The 16,915-nt window shown below is 36.1% G+C and overlaps 2 protein-coding genes across 2 annotated transcripts; both read left to right on the forward strand.

The window, feature by feature from the left end:
- The first annotated feature begins 6,882 nt into the window (after positions 1-6,882).
- LOC130467651 (uncharacterized) lies at positions 6,883-10,711 on the forward strand. Its single transcript, XM_056836223.1, has 4 exons — positions 6,883-9,095; positions 9,192-9,512; positions 9,587-9,686; positions 9,783-10,711. The coding sequence occupies exons 1-4, from the start codon at positions 6,883-6,885 to the stop codon at positions 10,512-10,514; spliced, it is 3,366 nt and encodes a 1,121-aa protein (XP_056692201.1). The 3' UTR covers positions 10,515-10,711.
- A 172-nt stretch (positions 10,712-10,883) lies between these two features.
- On the forward strand, positions 10,884-12,037 carry LOC130468025 (uncharacterized). Its single transcript, XM_056837384.1, has 4 exons — positions 10,884-11,149; positions 11,242-11,365; positions 11,467-11,763; positions 11,843-12,037. The coding sequence occupies exons 1-4, from the start codon at positions 10,884-10,886 to the stop codon at positions 12,020-12,022; spliced, it is 867 nt and encodes a 288-aa protein (XP_056693362.1). The 3' UTR covers positions 12,023-12,037.
- Positions 12,038-16,915: the final 4,878 nt, after the last annotated feature.

Consider the following 16,915-nt stretch of genomic DNA (forward strand, 5'->3'; position numbering starts at 1 on the left):
ATTTAATTTCTTTTTGTTTAATCTTGTATTACTTAAAGTCAGGCCTAACAAACTAGAGGTAATGCAATATACATGTATTTGGACTTGACAAAATCCTAATCTATCCAAAGTTTGATGTTCTCTAACACGAAATATCCGAGGTGTTAATTAGCTATTTAATTAATTAGTGACTTAAGACTTTCCAACATACAATCAACAAGAAATTTAAGGGGAAATCTAACTTTTTTTTATACTCGAATTAATAAAGTCTACTTTAATTGAAATTCCCACATTCTTGTTATGTGTAGATTCAAGACTAGCAAAGAAGACATGTATAGAGTACTATTTATGTTCTCCACCTTTTGAATGTAAATTAACCTAACTTATTAAAGTTATGAAAAGTGGTATCAACGAGTTGGGATCGAATTTCACCTACATTACCCATTCTTTATGTCTCTCTCTACAGACATAAACTACTGTATTTATACTGTATTTATGTCTCTCCCCTTTCTTTCCCTTTTATCTTGTTATCCAAACACACCATTAAAACAGGAAAAAATTAGTAATTTTTGGCTGAAACTTACCTCCTCTTTCGAGTTCCCTCCAATATTGTAATCTATAATTGATTGTTCTTTTGGAAAGCTACTTTAGCTTATTGCTACCAAAAACTAAATGATCATTGTCTAGTTAATTGTTCCTACTTTGTTAGTGTGTTTTTAGGTGGATTTTCTCTAATTGTACGTTTAAAATGCATTATTGTACTTGGTTTTGCCGACCTAAGGAGAATATTTAGCTTTCCTCTTTTAGTTGTACAATTTTACAGATCTATTATCTATATCAATCTACGCTTTACGGCTTTAGTCTATATATTTAAACTTTAAAGGCTTAGCATTTCGCAAGGCACGTTGTCAAGGAGAGAAGCAAATGGACAATTCGTGGAGCATGGTCAATAGTGCAATATTGCAATGTTTGTACATGATCCAAAAAACAAACTATTCCACTGGGGTTATTTGGGGCCAGGTCCTTGATAAGTTTTTGAAATTATAAATTATACAAGGTATAAGATACATGTAAAATACCGATGACATACTAATTGAATGTACTTATAATTTTATATTCATTAAATATGTTAAAATTTTAAACCTTGGACCCTGGTAATTTTTTGGCCAAGATTCACCATTGTGTAGAATGTAATCCAAATAGTTAGTCAAACTATTTGAAGGCAAATTCTTATAAAAGGCAACTTCGCGGATTTTAGTTCGCGGGACGAAGTATAAGTTGAACAAGAACAAAACATGTAAAGTAGAAAAGTTAATTATTTGATCAACAACTGCCCTCATTTCAAAAGGGGGTTTTTATTCGACGTCCTCGTTCGCTAAAAACGCCCGCATATTTATAATGAAAAGTCGATATTGCCCTTTTTTTAAAAAACCCTACCCCATTACCCCTCTCCCCTTCACGGTTTCACCCTTCCATAAACCACTCGTTGCTCCCTCCGGCCAAGCTTTACCATAACGTCGTGTCCCGGTCCCAACCCAATCGCTGCTCAGAAAACCCCACAACCCGCCGCGCCGCTGTATCCCGGGCCCAACTCACTCGCTGCTCAAAAGGCCCGCCGCGCCACCTGATTGTCCCAAAAACCCTCGTTGATTCGGTGTAGCAGAGCGGAGGAGAGGACGCAAGAGGAGTAGCAAACCATCGGATAATAGAGATGCAAGAGGAGGAGAAGAGTACCTGACGCGACGTCGGAAAAGCAGAGAGGAGAAGTCGCCGAAGATATCCACCGTGGCCGCCTGCCCCTCCGTAAGGTTCTTGGGCGGGTGACCATGGTCGCCGCCGCTTTTACTGGGCGGCACCCTCATTTCAAAATATAAAAAAATTGAAATTTAAAGAATTTGCAACTTCAATTCTTGAGATTTTTTTTTAAAACAATTATTTCGTTAATTCGTAAATTAATTCGGGAATTTTTAGAATTTTTTATAACTTAAATATTTAAAATTTTGTGAAATTTCATATTATTTTTGAAAAAGTTTATAAAAATATGGAAATTATATCTTATTGATTTTGTGATATTTTTTTTTTTTAGAATTATGATGATTAGTTTTTGTGATTTTTATACTCCGTGTGTGTGTGTATATATATATATATATATATATATATATATATATATATATATATATATATATATATATATATATATATATATATATATATATATATATTATATATATATATATATATATATTTATGGAAATTAGTTTTTCTGTTTTAATTACATAATTAAAATTATTTTGTAAATATTGTTCAAAATGTTGAAATGATTTTGAAATGTTTATTTGTGGTAGAGTTTAAAAAGGGCACAACCGTCTTCCACATGAAATACGCGGGGGGTTTTAGGGAATGAGGACGTCGAATAACGATACACATTTCACATCATCTTACACTTAATGTTTTAATACGTTTCATAATGTTATTTACACATATATTGCACTACTATTTTTGGACATGAAAATTTACTACCTTACCTTACCATTCTTACCTCCACAATATTTACAATTTTTCACTCACTTTCTTTGCTTTATTCATTTTTTTCTTACACCCATCCACCTTTTACACATTTCTCTTACTTTATTCATATTTTATTATATTTAACCAATTTTCTCATTTTTGTCTTATTATTTGTGCAAGTAATTACCGTAAAGATCTTTATCATACGGATATAGTATTAGGCAAATTCTTGTAAAAGACAATTTGGCTGATTTTAGTTCGTTGGACCAATTACAAGTTAAACAAAAACAAAAAAAGTTGAATTTAAAAAGTTAATTACTTTGATAAACTATTTAGATCAGATCATTTGACATTAGACCTACTTTGATAAAGAAAAATAAGTTGCTCGATCAAAACTTGATTCGGCCATACAAGTCATTACAAATTAAGACAAAGATGCTTCTGAAATACTTAAGAATTATGAAGTTTGTAGTTTAATTACTTCCAAATGACAGACAAAGTTCTTTTGCATTGATCGACATGATACAAAAGAGATAAGACCCAATAATGTTAGTAATGAAGGAAGATATGGGAACATATTCTTGTATATGTGCAACTTTTCTTGCATCGGTTCTGATCGAAAGCAAATATTTTGAGGAATATGTTCTGTTCATATCTTTTCCTGCAATTAGAATCAATGTCTCCTTTCTAACATGATTATCTGTATAGTACCATGCTATTAAAGTATCACAATTGGATTATAATTATCGAAAATGATAAAGGTCGCAACATGCGACCTTTAAGTCGTGTCACAATGATGACATTACATGTTTATGTGTCATGATTTAAATTGGAAACTAAAGTATTTAACTTATATAACCTATTATACACGTTACAAAAATAGGTAGGAAAATCTTAATATTCTAATTTATTTCCCTTTTTATATCGACAACTTTATTTACATATTTTCATAGTAATAATATTACATTTGTAGTAAAAATATTCTGATGACGCATAGCCTACGTGGCGCCTATATGTACCAATTAAACTGCGACACATAAGATTGCGACAACTAAAAGTTGTCGCAACTTGTGACTTTTATCATCTATAATTATCGAAAATTGCTCGCTCCAAACACCTACATAACTTCTTCCTCAAACAACTAGTTCGATCAATTTCATTTGCGACAACAATAATCCACATCTGGCTTAGCTTGCCACGTACGTACGTAATCAAAGAATCTCAACCGTATTTCTATTGAAATTCTCGCTCTCACCCAGGGATAAGTAATCGAATCCTATCCACACCGATATCCCAAAAAAGCTTAACAAATGAAACTTTTACATAAATGGTTATCAAACATCAAATGTAGTAATCCAAAATGAAATATTTTGATGGTTGTCAAAAACGGGGAGGTTTGACTTTTCTCTATCAATTGTTGTGCAAACAGGGAATAGCATCATGATAAAGGAGAAAAATGATACTAAAAATGTTGAAATTAAGGCAGTAGTTAGAGGAATATACCATGTTTAATAAAGGAAATAGCTATAGGGGAGTAATAATAAGGAATGATGTGGTTCAATCTATAGCCATGTTAAGTGGGATGCAAGCAAGAGAAGTAAGAATCCACTATATTTTTATTTAGGTCATATTAATGGGAACAAACACCCACTAGCTAACTATGATGAGTATATGCACTTGATGAGTCATGATATCCTTTTATAAATTGTGATTGGTTCACACAAAATTTGTCAACTCCCCCTTCCAATCAATCCACACTATTTGTTTTCTCTAGAAAAGTCAAGTATCAAACTAAGGGGTGAAAGTCAACTAATTATTACGCTCTTCAAAAGCATCTCCAACCTAATTTCATGTTGCTTATTAGTTAAGGTTATCTTGATAAACTACAAGGTGGTGTTTCATTCTTACAAAACTGCCGCCTTTCATGTTGCCACTATCTTGTCGCCGTGTTGCTAGTAGAATTATCGACAATATTTGATCTTAATCTCATGATTACTACAAGAAATCGTAACAAAAGGGCGACCAGATTTGCCCATTTTGATCAAAGACATGAAATTTTACAGGAGGAATAAATATATCTATACCTAGTCTATGAAAAGGAACACCATACATTATTAGAAGCTGATAGGATTTGGGGAAGAATACTATAATTTAGAAATTGTATTAATGATCAAAATAAGCTTATTACAAGTAATATTTATAGCTTAGCAGAATTCTAGAATGTACTGAAGTTTGTTAGTGTAACTAACTGATTCTTGGAGAATCTGTTATGCTGACGTGGAGCTGAGTCAGCAGTAGTTAGTTAGGCTTTGCATACAATACAACTGCTATACTATACAATGCAACTGCTACACTCACTACAAGGAAACGGTTGATTACCAACTGAATTTACCAACCGCCAAAAAAATGGTCAGTAAAACAAAATTTACCAACCGCTAAAAAAACAGTCGCTAATTTACCAACTGAATTATTAGCGGTCGCTATTTTATAAATTTACCGTCCGCTTGTACAGCAGTCGGTAATTTAGTGACCGCTTTTTCCTATGTTCCGACTACGTAGCAGTCGCTAAATATCCGACTAATTCCAAAAGCCATTTAAAATTTTAGTAACCGCTTATTTATGATCTCCCACCAATTAGCGGTCGGTATTTATTTTTATTTTTTTTTAAAAAAAGAGCCATCAAACAATTAATGCCTTACCCACTCAATTCCTAATTGCTAGAAGCAGTCGTTAACATTCCAAAAAAAAATAATTGCTAGAAGGAGATCTCCTAATTGCCGTCACCCACCCAGGCAGTTGCCCACCCGCGCCACCCCACCACGGCCACCCAGGCTCACCGCCCACCCGCGCCACATTGGCTCACCGCCCACCCCGGCCACCCAGGCTCACCGCCCACCCGCGCCACCCCAAGCCGCGCGTTGTCCCGCTGTCCAGGCCACCCATCCGGCCAGCTACCGGTGATTTGGGCCGAATTTCATACCTCAGCTACCAACAGCCGGACCAGATGACCACCGGACTACCGAATTTCCTACCTCAGGTAACCTTTGTTCTTAATTTTTCATGGTATAATGGTTTAAATTTTCAAACCCTAATTTTGTTGTTATATCAAATGTAGTTTATTCATCGTAAATCTCCGCCTCTGTAAACTCTTCGATCTTTTAAGGGTAAGTATTCTTTTTTCTCTTCTAATTTAGTTGAATTAATGACTTATTATTCTTACTGATGTAGCATAGTCTGCCTTCAATTTTGTTTAATTATTGTCTGCCTTTAATTTTTTCCAAATTGGTTGCCTATAAAAGTATTAAGAGTTGCCTATAAAAGTATACTACGGAGTAAAACCCACCTCTTCACGGGATACAGACCCCCGAAAGCTTACATCCTTCGCAACTTTTTTCATGTAGTTCAAAACTTTCTTGAAGCCCCTGACCTGAAATTGAGAGGGGAGGAAAATATTAAAGAACAGAACATAAAATAATCAAAGGAACAAACAGGGGGGAAAAGGCCACAATGCCGGAAACAAAGTGAATTGGAGTAGGACACCATTCAGCATAGTAACTACAAATAATAATTAATCTAGACAACACAGATATAACCAATTTCAAAAGCAAAAGTTTTTATTTTTATTTTTAAGGTTATATTTTGTTAGATTTATTTTATTAAATACCAATAAATAAATAAATAAATAAATAAAAATAATCTATGAAGTAGCTTAGTTAAATTCAGACAATAGTTAAACATAATTACAACTTTACAACCTTTTATAACGTGGTTAGTTAGTTACCCCTTGAAACATAGTCACACAATATGAGTTCAAACTTATTATGCAGGGACGCTGGAGCAATAAAAATAAACTACAAAAATTAAATTAATCTATATGGAGTAACAATTTTAATCAATCCAATGAAGAAAATACTCGGGACAAATGCTTTATAAAATTACGCAGTAATTAAAAGTTTGTATATGCTATACTTAATGGTTCAGAGTAAAATAGGTGTAATATCAAGTGTAGTACTCCGTAGTATGCTTTTATAGGCAACTCTTAATTTTATTGTCTGCCTTCAATTTTGTTTAATTATTGTCTGCCTTTAATTCTTACTGATGTAGCATAGTCTGCCTTCAATTTTGTAGAACGTGTCAATCTTTCACTTAAACAAAAGGTTACACACACAAAACCCACAAAAGAACAATTATGTATAGGATAAGTAGTTTAAAATAGTGATAACTTAATGATTATTAGAGATGAATGAAAATGATTATAAAAAAAATAGCATATACCAATATATCATTGACTGCGTAATTTATCATTGAGGCTATGCTGGTAGCAATGTAGAGTAAGTAATTGTATTGAATTCGGTTAGTAATATGTTTTTTGTGAGATGTGTAGAATTTGGTATCATGAAAAGAAGAGAGCGTAGTTGGATGTATGATAGACTTGATGGGCGCAATCTTAAGCCCGACTTTCTCAAGGGGGTTGGAGAGTTCATTGAGTTTTGCAAAGAGCATCCAACCTGCAATGATGGTGACAAAATAAGATGCCCATGCCCCCTGTGTGATAATAGACGTTTCCATGATACTGAAACAGTTAGAGTACATTTGTACAAGAAGGGGTTTGTTCGTAATTACTATCAATGGATATGTCAAGGGGAAAGCTTAGTAGAGTCCTCGCGTGTTCATCCAAATCAATATCGGGATATGGTTATTGATGCTCTTGGAAATAATCAAGAGCATTTGGTGAATGAAGAGGGTAATTCAGTTGAAGAAGAACCAAATGATGAAGCTAAGAAGTTTATAGACCTTCTAAAGGCAGCTGGAGATCCATTATATGAAGGGAGCAAACTCTCTGTGTTGGAGATGGCATCAAGAATTGCAAGTTTGAAATGTGAATTCAACTTACAACACAGGTGTGTGGATGGGTTTGCATCTTTGATGAATGATGCGATTCCAAATAACAACCAAATGGGTAGAACTTTCAATAGCACAAAGAAGGTTCTTGAGGGCTTGGAACTTCCTCATGAGAGGATCCACACATGCCCTAAAGGTTGTTTGCTCTTCTGGAAAGGCGATGCACAGTTAGATAAATGTAGAGTATGCGGAAGTGATCGGTATAAGAAGACTGCAAAGGGTAAGCTTATTCCAGCAAAAGTTCTAATCTATTTTCCAATCACACCGAGGTTGCAAAGGTTGTATGCTACCAAGAACATTTCGGAGGATATGACTTGGCATGCCAAGAATCCCCGAGTTCAAAACACCTTCGCACATCCTAGTGATAGTCAAGCGTGGAAGCACTTGGATACAACCTTTCCTAATTTCGCATCAGAGCCACGAAATGTCAGGCTTGGTTTGTGCACGGATGGATTTGCCCCCCATGGTAAATTTGGATCCCAATATTCATGTTGGCCAATTATTCTTACACCATACAACTTGCCTCCATCGATGTGTATGAAAAGACCATTCATGTTCCTTTCTTTGCTCGTTCCCGGTCCTAAAAATCCTAAAGGAAACTTGGATGTGTACATGCAACCACTCATTGAAGAGTTGAAACAGTTATGGGAGGTTGGGGCTATGACTTATGACATCTCAAGCAAGCAGAATTTCAACCTCCGCGCAGCCCTTTTGTGGACTATTAGTGATTTTCCTGCATATGGAATGCTATCTGGATGGTCCACGGCCGGAAAGAAGGCTTGCCCTTATTGTATGGATAAAAGCAAGGCATTTTGGCTTGAACATGGAGGTAAAGTTTCATGGTTTGATTGCCATCGACAATTCCTTCCACATGATCACCCTTTTCGAAAGAATAAAACAGCTTTCTGCAAAAACAAAGTTGAAAATGGCATGGGTCCGCATATAATGTGTGGAGAAGAATTGTGGCAATGCGTGAAGGACTTGCCTAAAGCAACTGATGGTCCTGAAGCTCTTAAGAAGTTGAAGAGTGCCAAAATGGGTTGGTTCAAACAAAGTATTCTATGGGAACTCCCATATTGGAAGGATTTGCTTCTTCGTCACAACTTGGATGTCATGCACATTGAAAAGAACTTTTTTGACCAACTCATAAACACTGTGATGGATGTGAAAGGTAGCACCTCGGACACCACTAGTGCAAGGAAAGATATGGCTAAGTATTGTAAACGTCGGCAGTTAGAGCTTGGAAATGGAAATCAAACCATGCCAAAAGCACCCTTTGCACTTGACAAGGCTCAGAAGAAGGTGTTATGTGAATGGGTTCGAGACTTGAAATTCCCAGATGCTTATGCTTCAAACTTGAGCAGGTGTGTTAATCTTCAATCATGCAAGCTGTATGGAATGAAGAGCCACGATTGTCATGTCTTCATGGAGAGGTTACTTCCGGTTGCTTTGAAGGAGTTGCTTCCCTTGCATGTTTGGAAGGCAATTACAGAGATTAGTCAATTCTTCCGAGACTTATGCGCCCCCACTATCAAAGCGAGTGACATAGATCGCTTGGATAAGAATATAGCTGAGATCTTGTGCAAGCTAGAGAAGATTTTTCCACCTGCATTTTTCAACTCAATGGAACACTTGCCAGTTCATCTTCCACATGAGGCAAAGGTTGGTGGTCCCGTCCAGTACAGGTGGATGTACCCATTTGAAAGGTAATCAAAATAATACAAATTAGCGTAAATAAATTATTACTTTAAATATCTTATATGTTTACTAGTAACTATTAATCAAACTTACATAATTTATAGGTTTCTTAACCATTTGAAGCGTAAGGTTGGAAATAAGGCACGTGTAGAAGGCTCCATATGCAATGCTTACCTAATGGAGGAGATTACGAACTTTTGTTCCCACTATTTTCAACCTGAGGTTGACACCAAAGCAAGGGATCTAGGAAGAAATGTCCATTCGGTTGTTGAGAACCAACATGACGTTAATATCCCCGAGATGTTCAGGGTGGATTGTGGTCGTGCACCTACTAATGGCCGTTTGCGCTTCTTGCAAGACATGGAGTATGATCGAGCACATCTTTATGTGCTTGCAAACAGTGGCATCTTAGGTGAATATGAAAGGTAAAAAACTATAATTTAATTATTGTAAACTCTTCTAACGACGTATTTAACCTTTATTTCCTTAATTACCATAGGAAATTTGAGGAGCACATTCTCCAAACTCAACCTCACATAGTAATGGAGGATATTTGGAGTAAATGCGAAGCCCAGTTCCCTGAATGGTTTAAATCACATGTGAGATTAATTGTATTTTGCTTTTATTCATAAACAATATTACTTACATTAGTCATTGAAAGGGAAAAAAAATTACTAACTAATTCTACGAATTAGGTTCTCCGGTCTTTGAGTCCTAATGATGTGACACGGGCGCTTGCGATGGGCCCCTCTAGACAAGTAAGGACATGGAGCCGGTTCTATGCGAATGGATATAATTTTCAAACTCATGACTACGGCAAACACAAGTCAACTATGAATTATGGAGTGTGTGTACAAAGTCCTGATGAAGTTGACTACTTTGGCATTTTGGAGGAGGTGGTTGAACTTTCTTATTGTGGTAAGCTTCAAGAGTACAAGACAATCTTGTTTAAGTGCAGCTGGATGGATTCCGTGAAGGGTATGAACATTCATGAACAATACAAACTTGTTGAGGTCAATCATTCTAAGAGATACCCAAAGTATGACCCGTTTGTATTGTCTTACCAAGTTAGTCAAGTATACTTTGCACACTACCCCAGTTTGAAGAGGGATAAAGCCCAATGGTGGGCTGTGTTTAAAACTAAGGCAAGGTCTGTGATTGATGCTCCGGTTGACTTAGACTTTCTACAAGAAGATGCAAATGAGGTTTCTTCAGCTCTTTGTGCTCCAGATGAGATCCCAGATTATGAAGATCAAGATGATGATGATGATGATGACGATATTAATGATGGTGATGCTGATAGTATGAGTGATGAGGATGAGGATGATGAAGATGAGGATGAGGATGATGGTGATGATGACATTGATGATGATGATGACGATGGTGATGATGATGATGCTGATGATTCTGATGGATACGACGATTAACTTGATATTGCTGATTTTGGTCCTATTTGGTTGTTTAATTTTAGGTTCAAGAAATATTATGTAGTTGTTTGGTAAACTTATGATTGGAGTTTGACATGTGTTGTCTTTTATGATTGAACTTTGAATTATGTTGTTGTTTATTGAACTTATCATTGAACTTTTTATTTTGGTTGTATAAATTTATGTTTGTTAGACAATCTGTAGTTGTTTGTTACTTGTTATTAGGTAATTATATATGTAGCGTAAGTTTATTAATGTTAATGCTTGGTTTGTGTTCCATTAAATAAACAGATGTCCAATCGATGAATTGTCTTTTATGATTGAAATTTGAGTTATTTAAACTTGGTTTGTGTTCTACTAAATAAACAGATGTCCAATCGAGGAGAACATTCAGCCATCCGCAGCCGTTTAGGTGCACGTGGAGGTGGTCGTGAAGGTGGTCGTGGAGGTGGCCATGGAGCTGACCATGGAGCTGGCCGTGGAGGTACTACACGGGTGACCCAACCCTCACTGGATACCTACTTTGATGATGACGAAACTCAAGGTGAATACTCTGAAGAGGTGGTACCTGATTCACAAGTAAATGAAGAAGCTGAGGATTCTGGAGTCGTTTGGATGGCACCGGGTGAACTTTGGTAAGATTTAGAGTTACATTTTAATTATTTTATCTCTGTATGAATGTTGTAAACTAACGTTACTTGTGTTATTTCCTATTCCACTATGTAAGGTTTGATCACAGTTCCATTTCGCGGGATATTACTAACGTCATCCAGAAATATTTCAAGAGTCCTTGGACGTGTTATACCAAAGTTGACAAGGATACAAAAGATCATTGGTTCACTCTGTTCAAGGTTTACACAATTTTATATCATGTAATGTATCACTTTTTATTTTTCAACTTGCTATAATTGTAACATAACAAAATATCCTTCTTTTCTTTTCTTTTGTGTAGAGGACCTATAAATGGTTGCCTGAGTTTGATCACCTTGCTGTGCGTGATTACCATGCAAATGCATATAAACGGGTTAAGTACATCCACTACCAAATAACAAGAAAGAGTAATGGAAGGAAGCCAGATTGGATGTCTGAGAAAGTGCATGCAGATATGATGAAGCACGTGGATGATGATGAATTCAAGAAAAGATCTGAGCAGGCTAAGAAAAATAGAAGAGGGGGTTCATTAACCAACAATGTTGAACCATCACATTTCCAAGGTTCCATTTCCACAACTGAGGCTGCAAAGAAAATGGTAAGTTTAATAATGTAACTAAATTTCATTTAACGTTGTTACTAATTTGATTATTCACAAAAATTACTTGTATAATTAGGCAAAGGAAAGTGGAGGTGTGATGCCTACAGCTGGTGACTTATATTTGAAGACACACACGAAGGAAGTACCGGGTAAAGGGAAAGTCCCTTGTAGTAGCAAAGCAAAGCAAATCAAGGTAACTTACTATTATTCAAACAAAGCTTATGAAACACGTTTTAAGTTTAAAATCAACCCTTAGTTCGTTTAGTTGAAAAATGGGCCTTAGATGTGAGTAAATAACCTTGAATGTGACTTAGCAAGTTCAAACAAAGCTTATGAAACATGTTTTAAGTTTAAAATCTGCCCCTAGGTGATTTAGTTGAAAAATGGGACCGAAAATGCCTTATTTAGCCTATATATGACCTATATCGACCAAATAGGCCTTAGATGTGAGTAAATACCTTTGAATGTGACTTAGCAAGCTCAAACAAAGCTTATGAAACACTTTTTAAGTTTAAAATCAGCCCGTAGGTGATTTAGTTGAAAAATGGGACCGAAAACGCCTTATTTAGCCTATATGTGACCTATATCGACCAAATATGACCTAAATGTGCTTAAATTGCTTAGAATCGGTTTTAGAAACCTTGAATATGACACATAAAACATGTAAATGGTTTGAAATGACAAGTTTGGTTCCTTAGTTCAAAGTTGGGCGAGAAAATGACATTTTAGGCAATATATGACCTATAACGACCATATAGGCCTTAGATGTGAGTAAATACCTTTGAATGTGACTTAGCAAGTTCAAACTAACCTTATGAAACATGTTTTAAGTTTAAAATCAGCCCGTAGGTGATTAAGTTGAAAAATGGGACCGAAAACGCCTTATTTAGCCTATATGTGACCTATATCGACCAAATATGACCTAAATGTGCTTAAATTGCTTAGAATCGGTTTTAGAAACCTTGAATATGACACATAAAACATGTAAATGGTTTGAAATGACAAGTTTGGTTCCTTAGCTCAAAGTTGGGCGAGAAAATGACATTTTAGGCAATATATGACCTATAACGACCAAATAGGCCTTAGATGTGAGTAAATACCTTTGAATGTGACTTAGCAAGCTCAAACAAAGCTTATGAAACACTTTTTAAGTTTAAAATCAGCCCGTAGGTGATTAAGTTGAAAAATGGGACCGAAAACGCCTTATTTAGCCTATATGTGACCTATATCGACCAAATATGACCTAAATGTGCTTAAATTGCTTAGAATCGGTTTTAGAAACCTTGAATATGACACATAAAACATGTAAATGGTTTGAAATGACAAGTTTGGTTCCTTAGCTCAAAGTTGGGCGAGAAAATGACATTTTAGGCAATATATGACCTATAACGACCAAATAGGCCTTAGATGTGAGTAAATACCTTTGAATGTGACTTAGCAAGCTCAAACAAAGCTTATGAAACACTTTTTAAGTTTAAAATCAGCCCGTAGGTGATTAAGTTGAAAAATGGGACCGAAAACGCCTTATTTAGCCTATATGTGACCTATATCGACCAAATATGACCTAAATGTGCTTAAATTGCTTAGAATCGGTTTTAGAAACCTTGAATATGACACATAAAACATGTAAATGGTTTGAAATGACAAGTTTGGTTCCTTAGCTCAAAGTTGGGCGAGAAAATGACATTTTAGGCAATATATGACCTATAACGACCATATAGGCCTTAGATGTGAGTAAATACCTTTGAATGTGACTTAGCAAGTTCAAACTAACCTTATGAAACATGTTTTAAGTTTAAAATCAGCCCGTAGGTGATTAAGTTGAAAAATGGGACCGAAAACGCCTTATTTAGCCTATATGTGACCTATATCGACCAAATATGACCTAAATGTGCTTAAATTGCTTAGAATCGGTTTTAGAAACCTTGAATATGACACATAAAACATGTAAATGGTTTGAAATGACAAGTTTGGTTCCTTAGCTCAAAGTTGGGCGAGAAAATGACATTTTAGGCAATATATGACCTATAACGACCATATAGGCCTTAGATGTGAGTAAATACCTTTGAATGTGACTTAGCAAGTTCAAACTAACCTTATGAAACATGTTTTAAGTTTAAAATCAGCCCGTAGGTGATTAAGTTGAAAAATGGGACCGAAAACGCCTTATTTAGCCTATATGTGACCTATATCGACCAAATATGACCTAAATGTGCTTAAATTGCTTAGAATCGGTTTTAGAAACCTTGAATATGACACATAAAACATGTAAATGGTTTGAAATGACAAGTTTGGTTCCTTAGTTCAAAGTTGGGCGAGAAAATGACATTTTAGGCAATATATGACCTATAACGACCATATAGGCCTTAGATGTGAGTAAATACCTTTGAATGTGACTTAGCAAGTTCAAACTAACCTTATGAAACATGTTTTAAGTTTAAAATCAGCCCGTAGGTGATTAAGTTGAAAAATGGGACCGAAAACGCCTTATAACGACCAAATAGGCCTTAGATGTGAGTAACTACGTTTGAATGTGACTTAGCAAGTGAAAACAAAGCTTATGAAACATGTTTTAAGTTTAAAATCAGCCCTTAGTTCTTTTTTTTGAAAAATGGGAGCGAAAATGCCTTATTTAGCCTATATATGTTTTAAGTTTAAATGTGCTCAATTTAATATATTTTTATGCATGGGTGATAATCATTTTAATTCTTGTAGGAAAACTATGAAAAAAATGTTGCTGAATGTGTTGAAAAAGGCATTGCTAAAGATCCCAACCAAATCTACTTTGAGACAGTAGGTGGGAGAAAGAAGGGAAAGGTCCCCGGGCTGGGTAGTGGAGCCTCTCTATACTTTGCACCATCTAGAAGGGGTGGTAGTTCTTCTAGCTCATACACCCCATCTATTTATTCTCAAATGTCATCTCGATTGGAAGAGACTCAACAACAGTTGACCCAAAAATCCATTGAGCTTGAAACAACAAAAAATCAGATGTTAAAGGCTATGGAGGACGATCTACTTTTGAGGCAAAGGGAGAGAGAAGAAAGAGAAGCAGAGCGACTACAGCACCAAAGGGAGATGGAAAGGGAGAGACAAGAGAGAGAAAGGGAGAGACAAGAAAGAGAAGAACATGCCGCCCAGATGAAAAAGGCAATGGAGTCTTACGAGCGGATGTTCAGTCAGTGTACTGGTTTTCCTTTCTCGCAGTCGCAGGACCCTCGAGATCCACCCGGAGGCGGGACACCTTTGTGTTAGGTAGTTAGTATTCTTGTATTAGTTTGAACTAGTTACAACTTTTCGTATTAACATGTTTGAACAACATTATGTGTATTATGAATCTTTGTTGTATGACTTTGAACATGTTTAATATTATAACATCGAGCAGGTTTCATACGATTTTACAGAATTTATATAAATTCGTATATATACAGGCATATATAATATTTACAGGTACATATATAATATTTATACAGGCATATAATACAGGTATATATGCGATTTTACAAAATTGGCTGCAAATGATATTTGCATAATTACCGACCGCAAAGGCAGTCACAAATTTAGTGACCGCTACAAAAGCAGTCACTAATTTAGTGACCGCCCACAAGGCAGTCACTAATTTAGTGACCGCCAAAGCAGTCACTAAATTAGTGACCGCCACGAAAGCAGTCACTAATTTAGTGACCGCTACAAAGGCAGTCACTAATTTAGTGACCGCCAAAGCGGTCGCTAATTTAGTGACCGTCAAGGCGGTCGCTAATTTAGCGACCGCATTAGCGGTCACTAATTTAGTGACTGCTTGGCGGTCACTAAATTAGTGACTGCTTAGGTGGCGGTCGCTAATTCTGTCGGTAAATTTTAGCGACCGCCTTCCAGTTGGAGTTTCCTAAATTACCGTCCAGGTGAAAACTGACCGCTTTTTTGCGACCGCTGGCGGTCGCAAAATCTTTTACCAACCGTTTTTCGCGTTTTACCAACCAATTTTAGCGGTTGGTAATTAATCAATTTCTTGTAGTGACTATATTGATGTATTAGCATTGCTGCTCAGTACTAAGTAATCTAACATCCCCCATCAAGATGGAATGGGATGAGAATCAGACAATCCCATCTTGGAAAGTAGCAACTGAAATTGAGTGGAAGGCAATGGCTTGGTGAAGACATCTTCCAGTTGTTGCTGAGTGGGTAAGTAAGTAAGATGAATCATCCCTTCAAGAACCTTGTCCCTTGTAAAGTGACAATCTATCTCTATATGTTTAGTACGCTCATGAAATACAGGATTTCTAGCAATGTGCAAGGCTGACTGATTGTCACAAAGTAGAGAAATAGACTTTAAGTTCTGAACCCCCATATCAGTTAGGAGATTGACAATTCAAGTAACTTCTGAAGCTGTTGCTGCCATGGATCTGTATTCAGCTTCTGCTGAAGATCTAGAAACAGTAGTTTGCTTCTTTGATTTCCAAGAAATAGGTGATCCTCCAAGCAACAATACATACCCTGTCACTGATCTTCTGGAATCAGGAAAAGCTGCCCAATCTGAATCTCAAAAAGCTTGTAAGATAATGTTGTCGATCTGAAGCTTTAAGTAGAATCCCTTGCCCTTCAGTGTGAGCAACATATCTCAATGTATGATGTAAAGCAGCCACATGTGAGTCTCTAGGAGAATGAAGAAACTGACTAAGTAGTTGTACTATGTAGGACAAATCTGGCCTTGTATGAGTCAAAAAGTTAAGCTTGCCCACCAAAGATCTGTATTTCTCTGTGTCATCATATAAATCCCCATCATTGGCGGTAAGCTTGATGTTTAAAGGCAAAGGAGTGATGGCTTTCTTTGAGAGATCAAATCCACAGTCAGAACGAAGTTCTTTAGTGAACTTCTTTTGACTCAAAATCACACCATCAGTAGTATACCCAACTTCTATATATCCCAAGAAAATAACTTAGTCTTCCCAAATCCTTGATGTTGAATTCTGTATGTAAGTAAGATTTCAGCTCCTCAAGTTTCTGTGAATCAGTACTAGTGAGAATGACATCATCCACATACACAGCAGCAATATTGATGTGATTGTCTTCTCTGTGAATGAACAAGATGTTGTCATATTTAGACTGAAAGAAACCTTGATGTTCAAAAGCTGTTCTTAGCTTTTCATGCCAC

The sequence above is a fragment of the Spinacia oleracea genome, chromosome 2 (genome assembly GCF_020520425.1).
Source record: "Spinacia oleracea cultivar Varoflay chromosome 2, BTI_SOV_V1, whole genome shotgun sequence".
Taxonomy (NCBI): domain Eukaryota; kingdom Viridiplantae; phylum Streptophyta; class Magnoliopsida; order Caryophyllales; family Amaranthaceae; genus Spinacia; species Spinacia oleracea.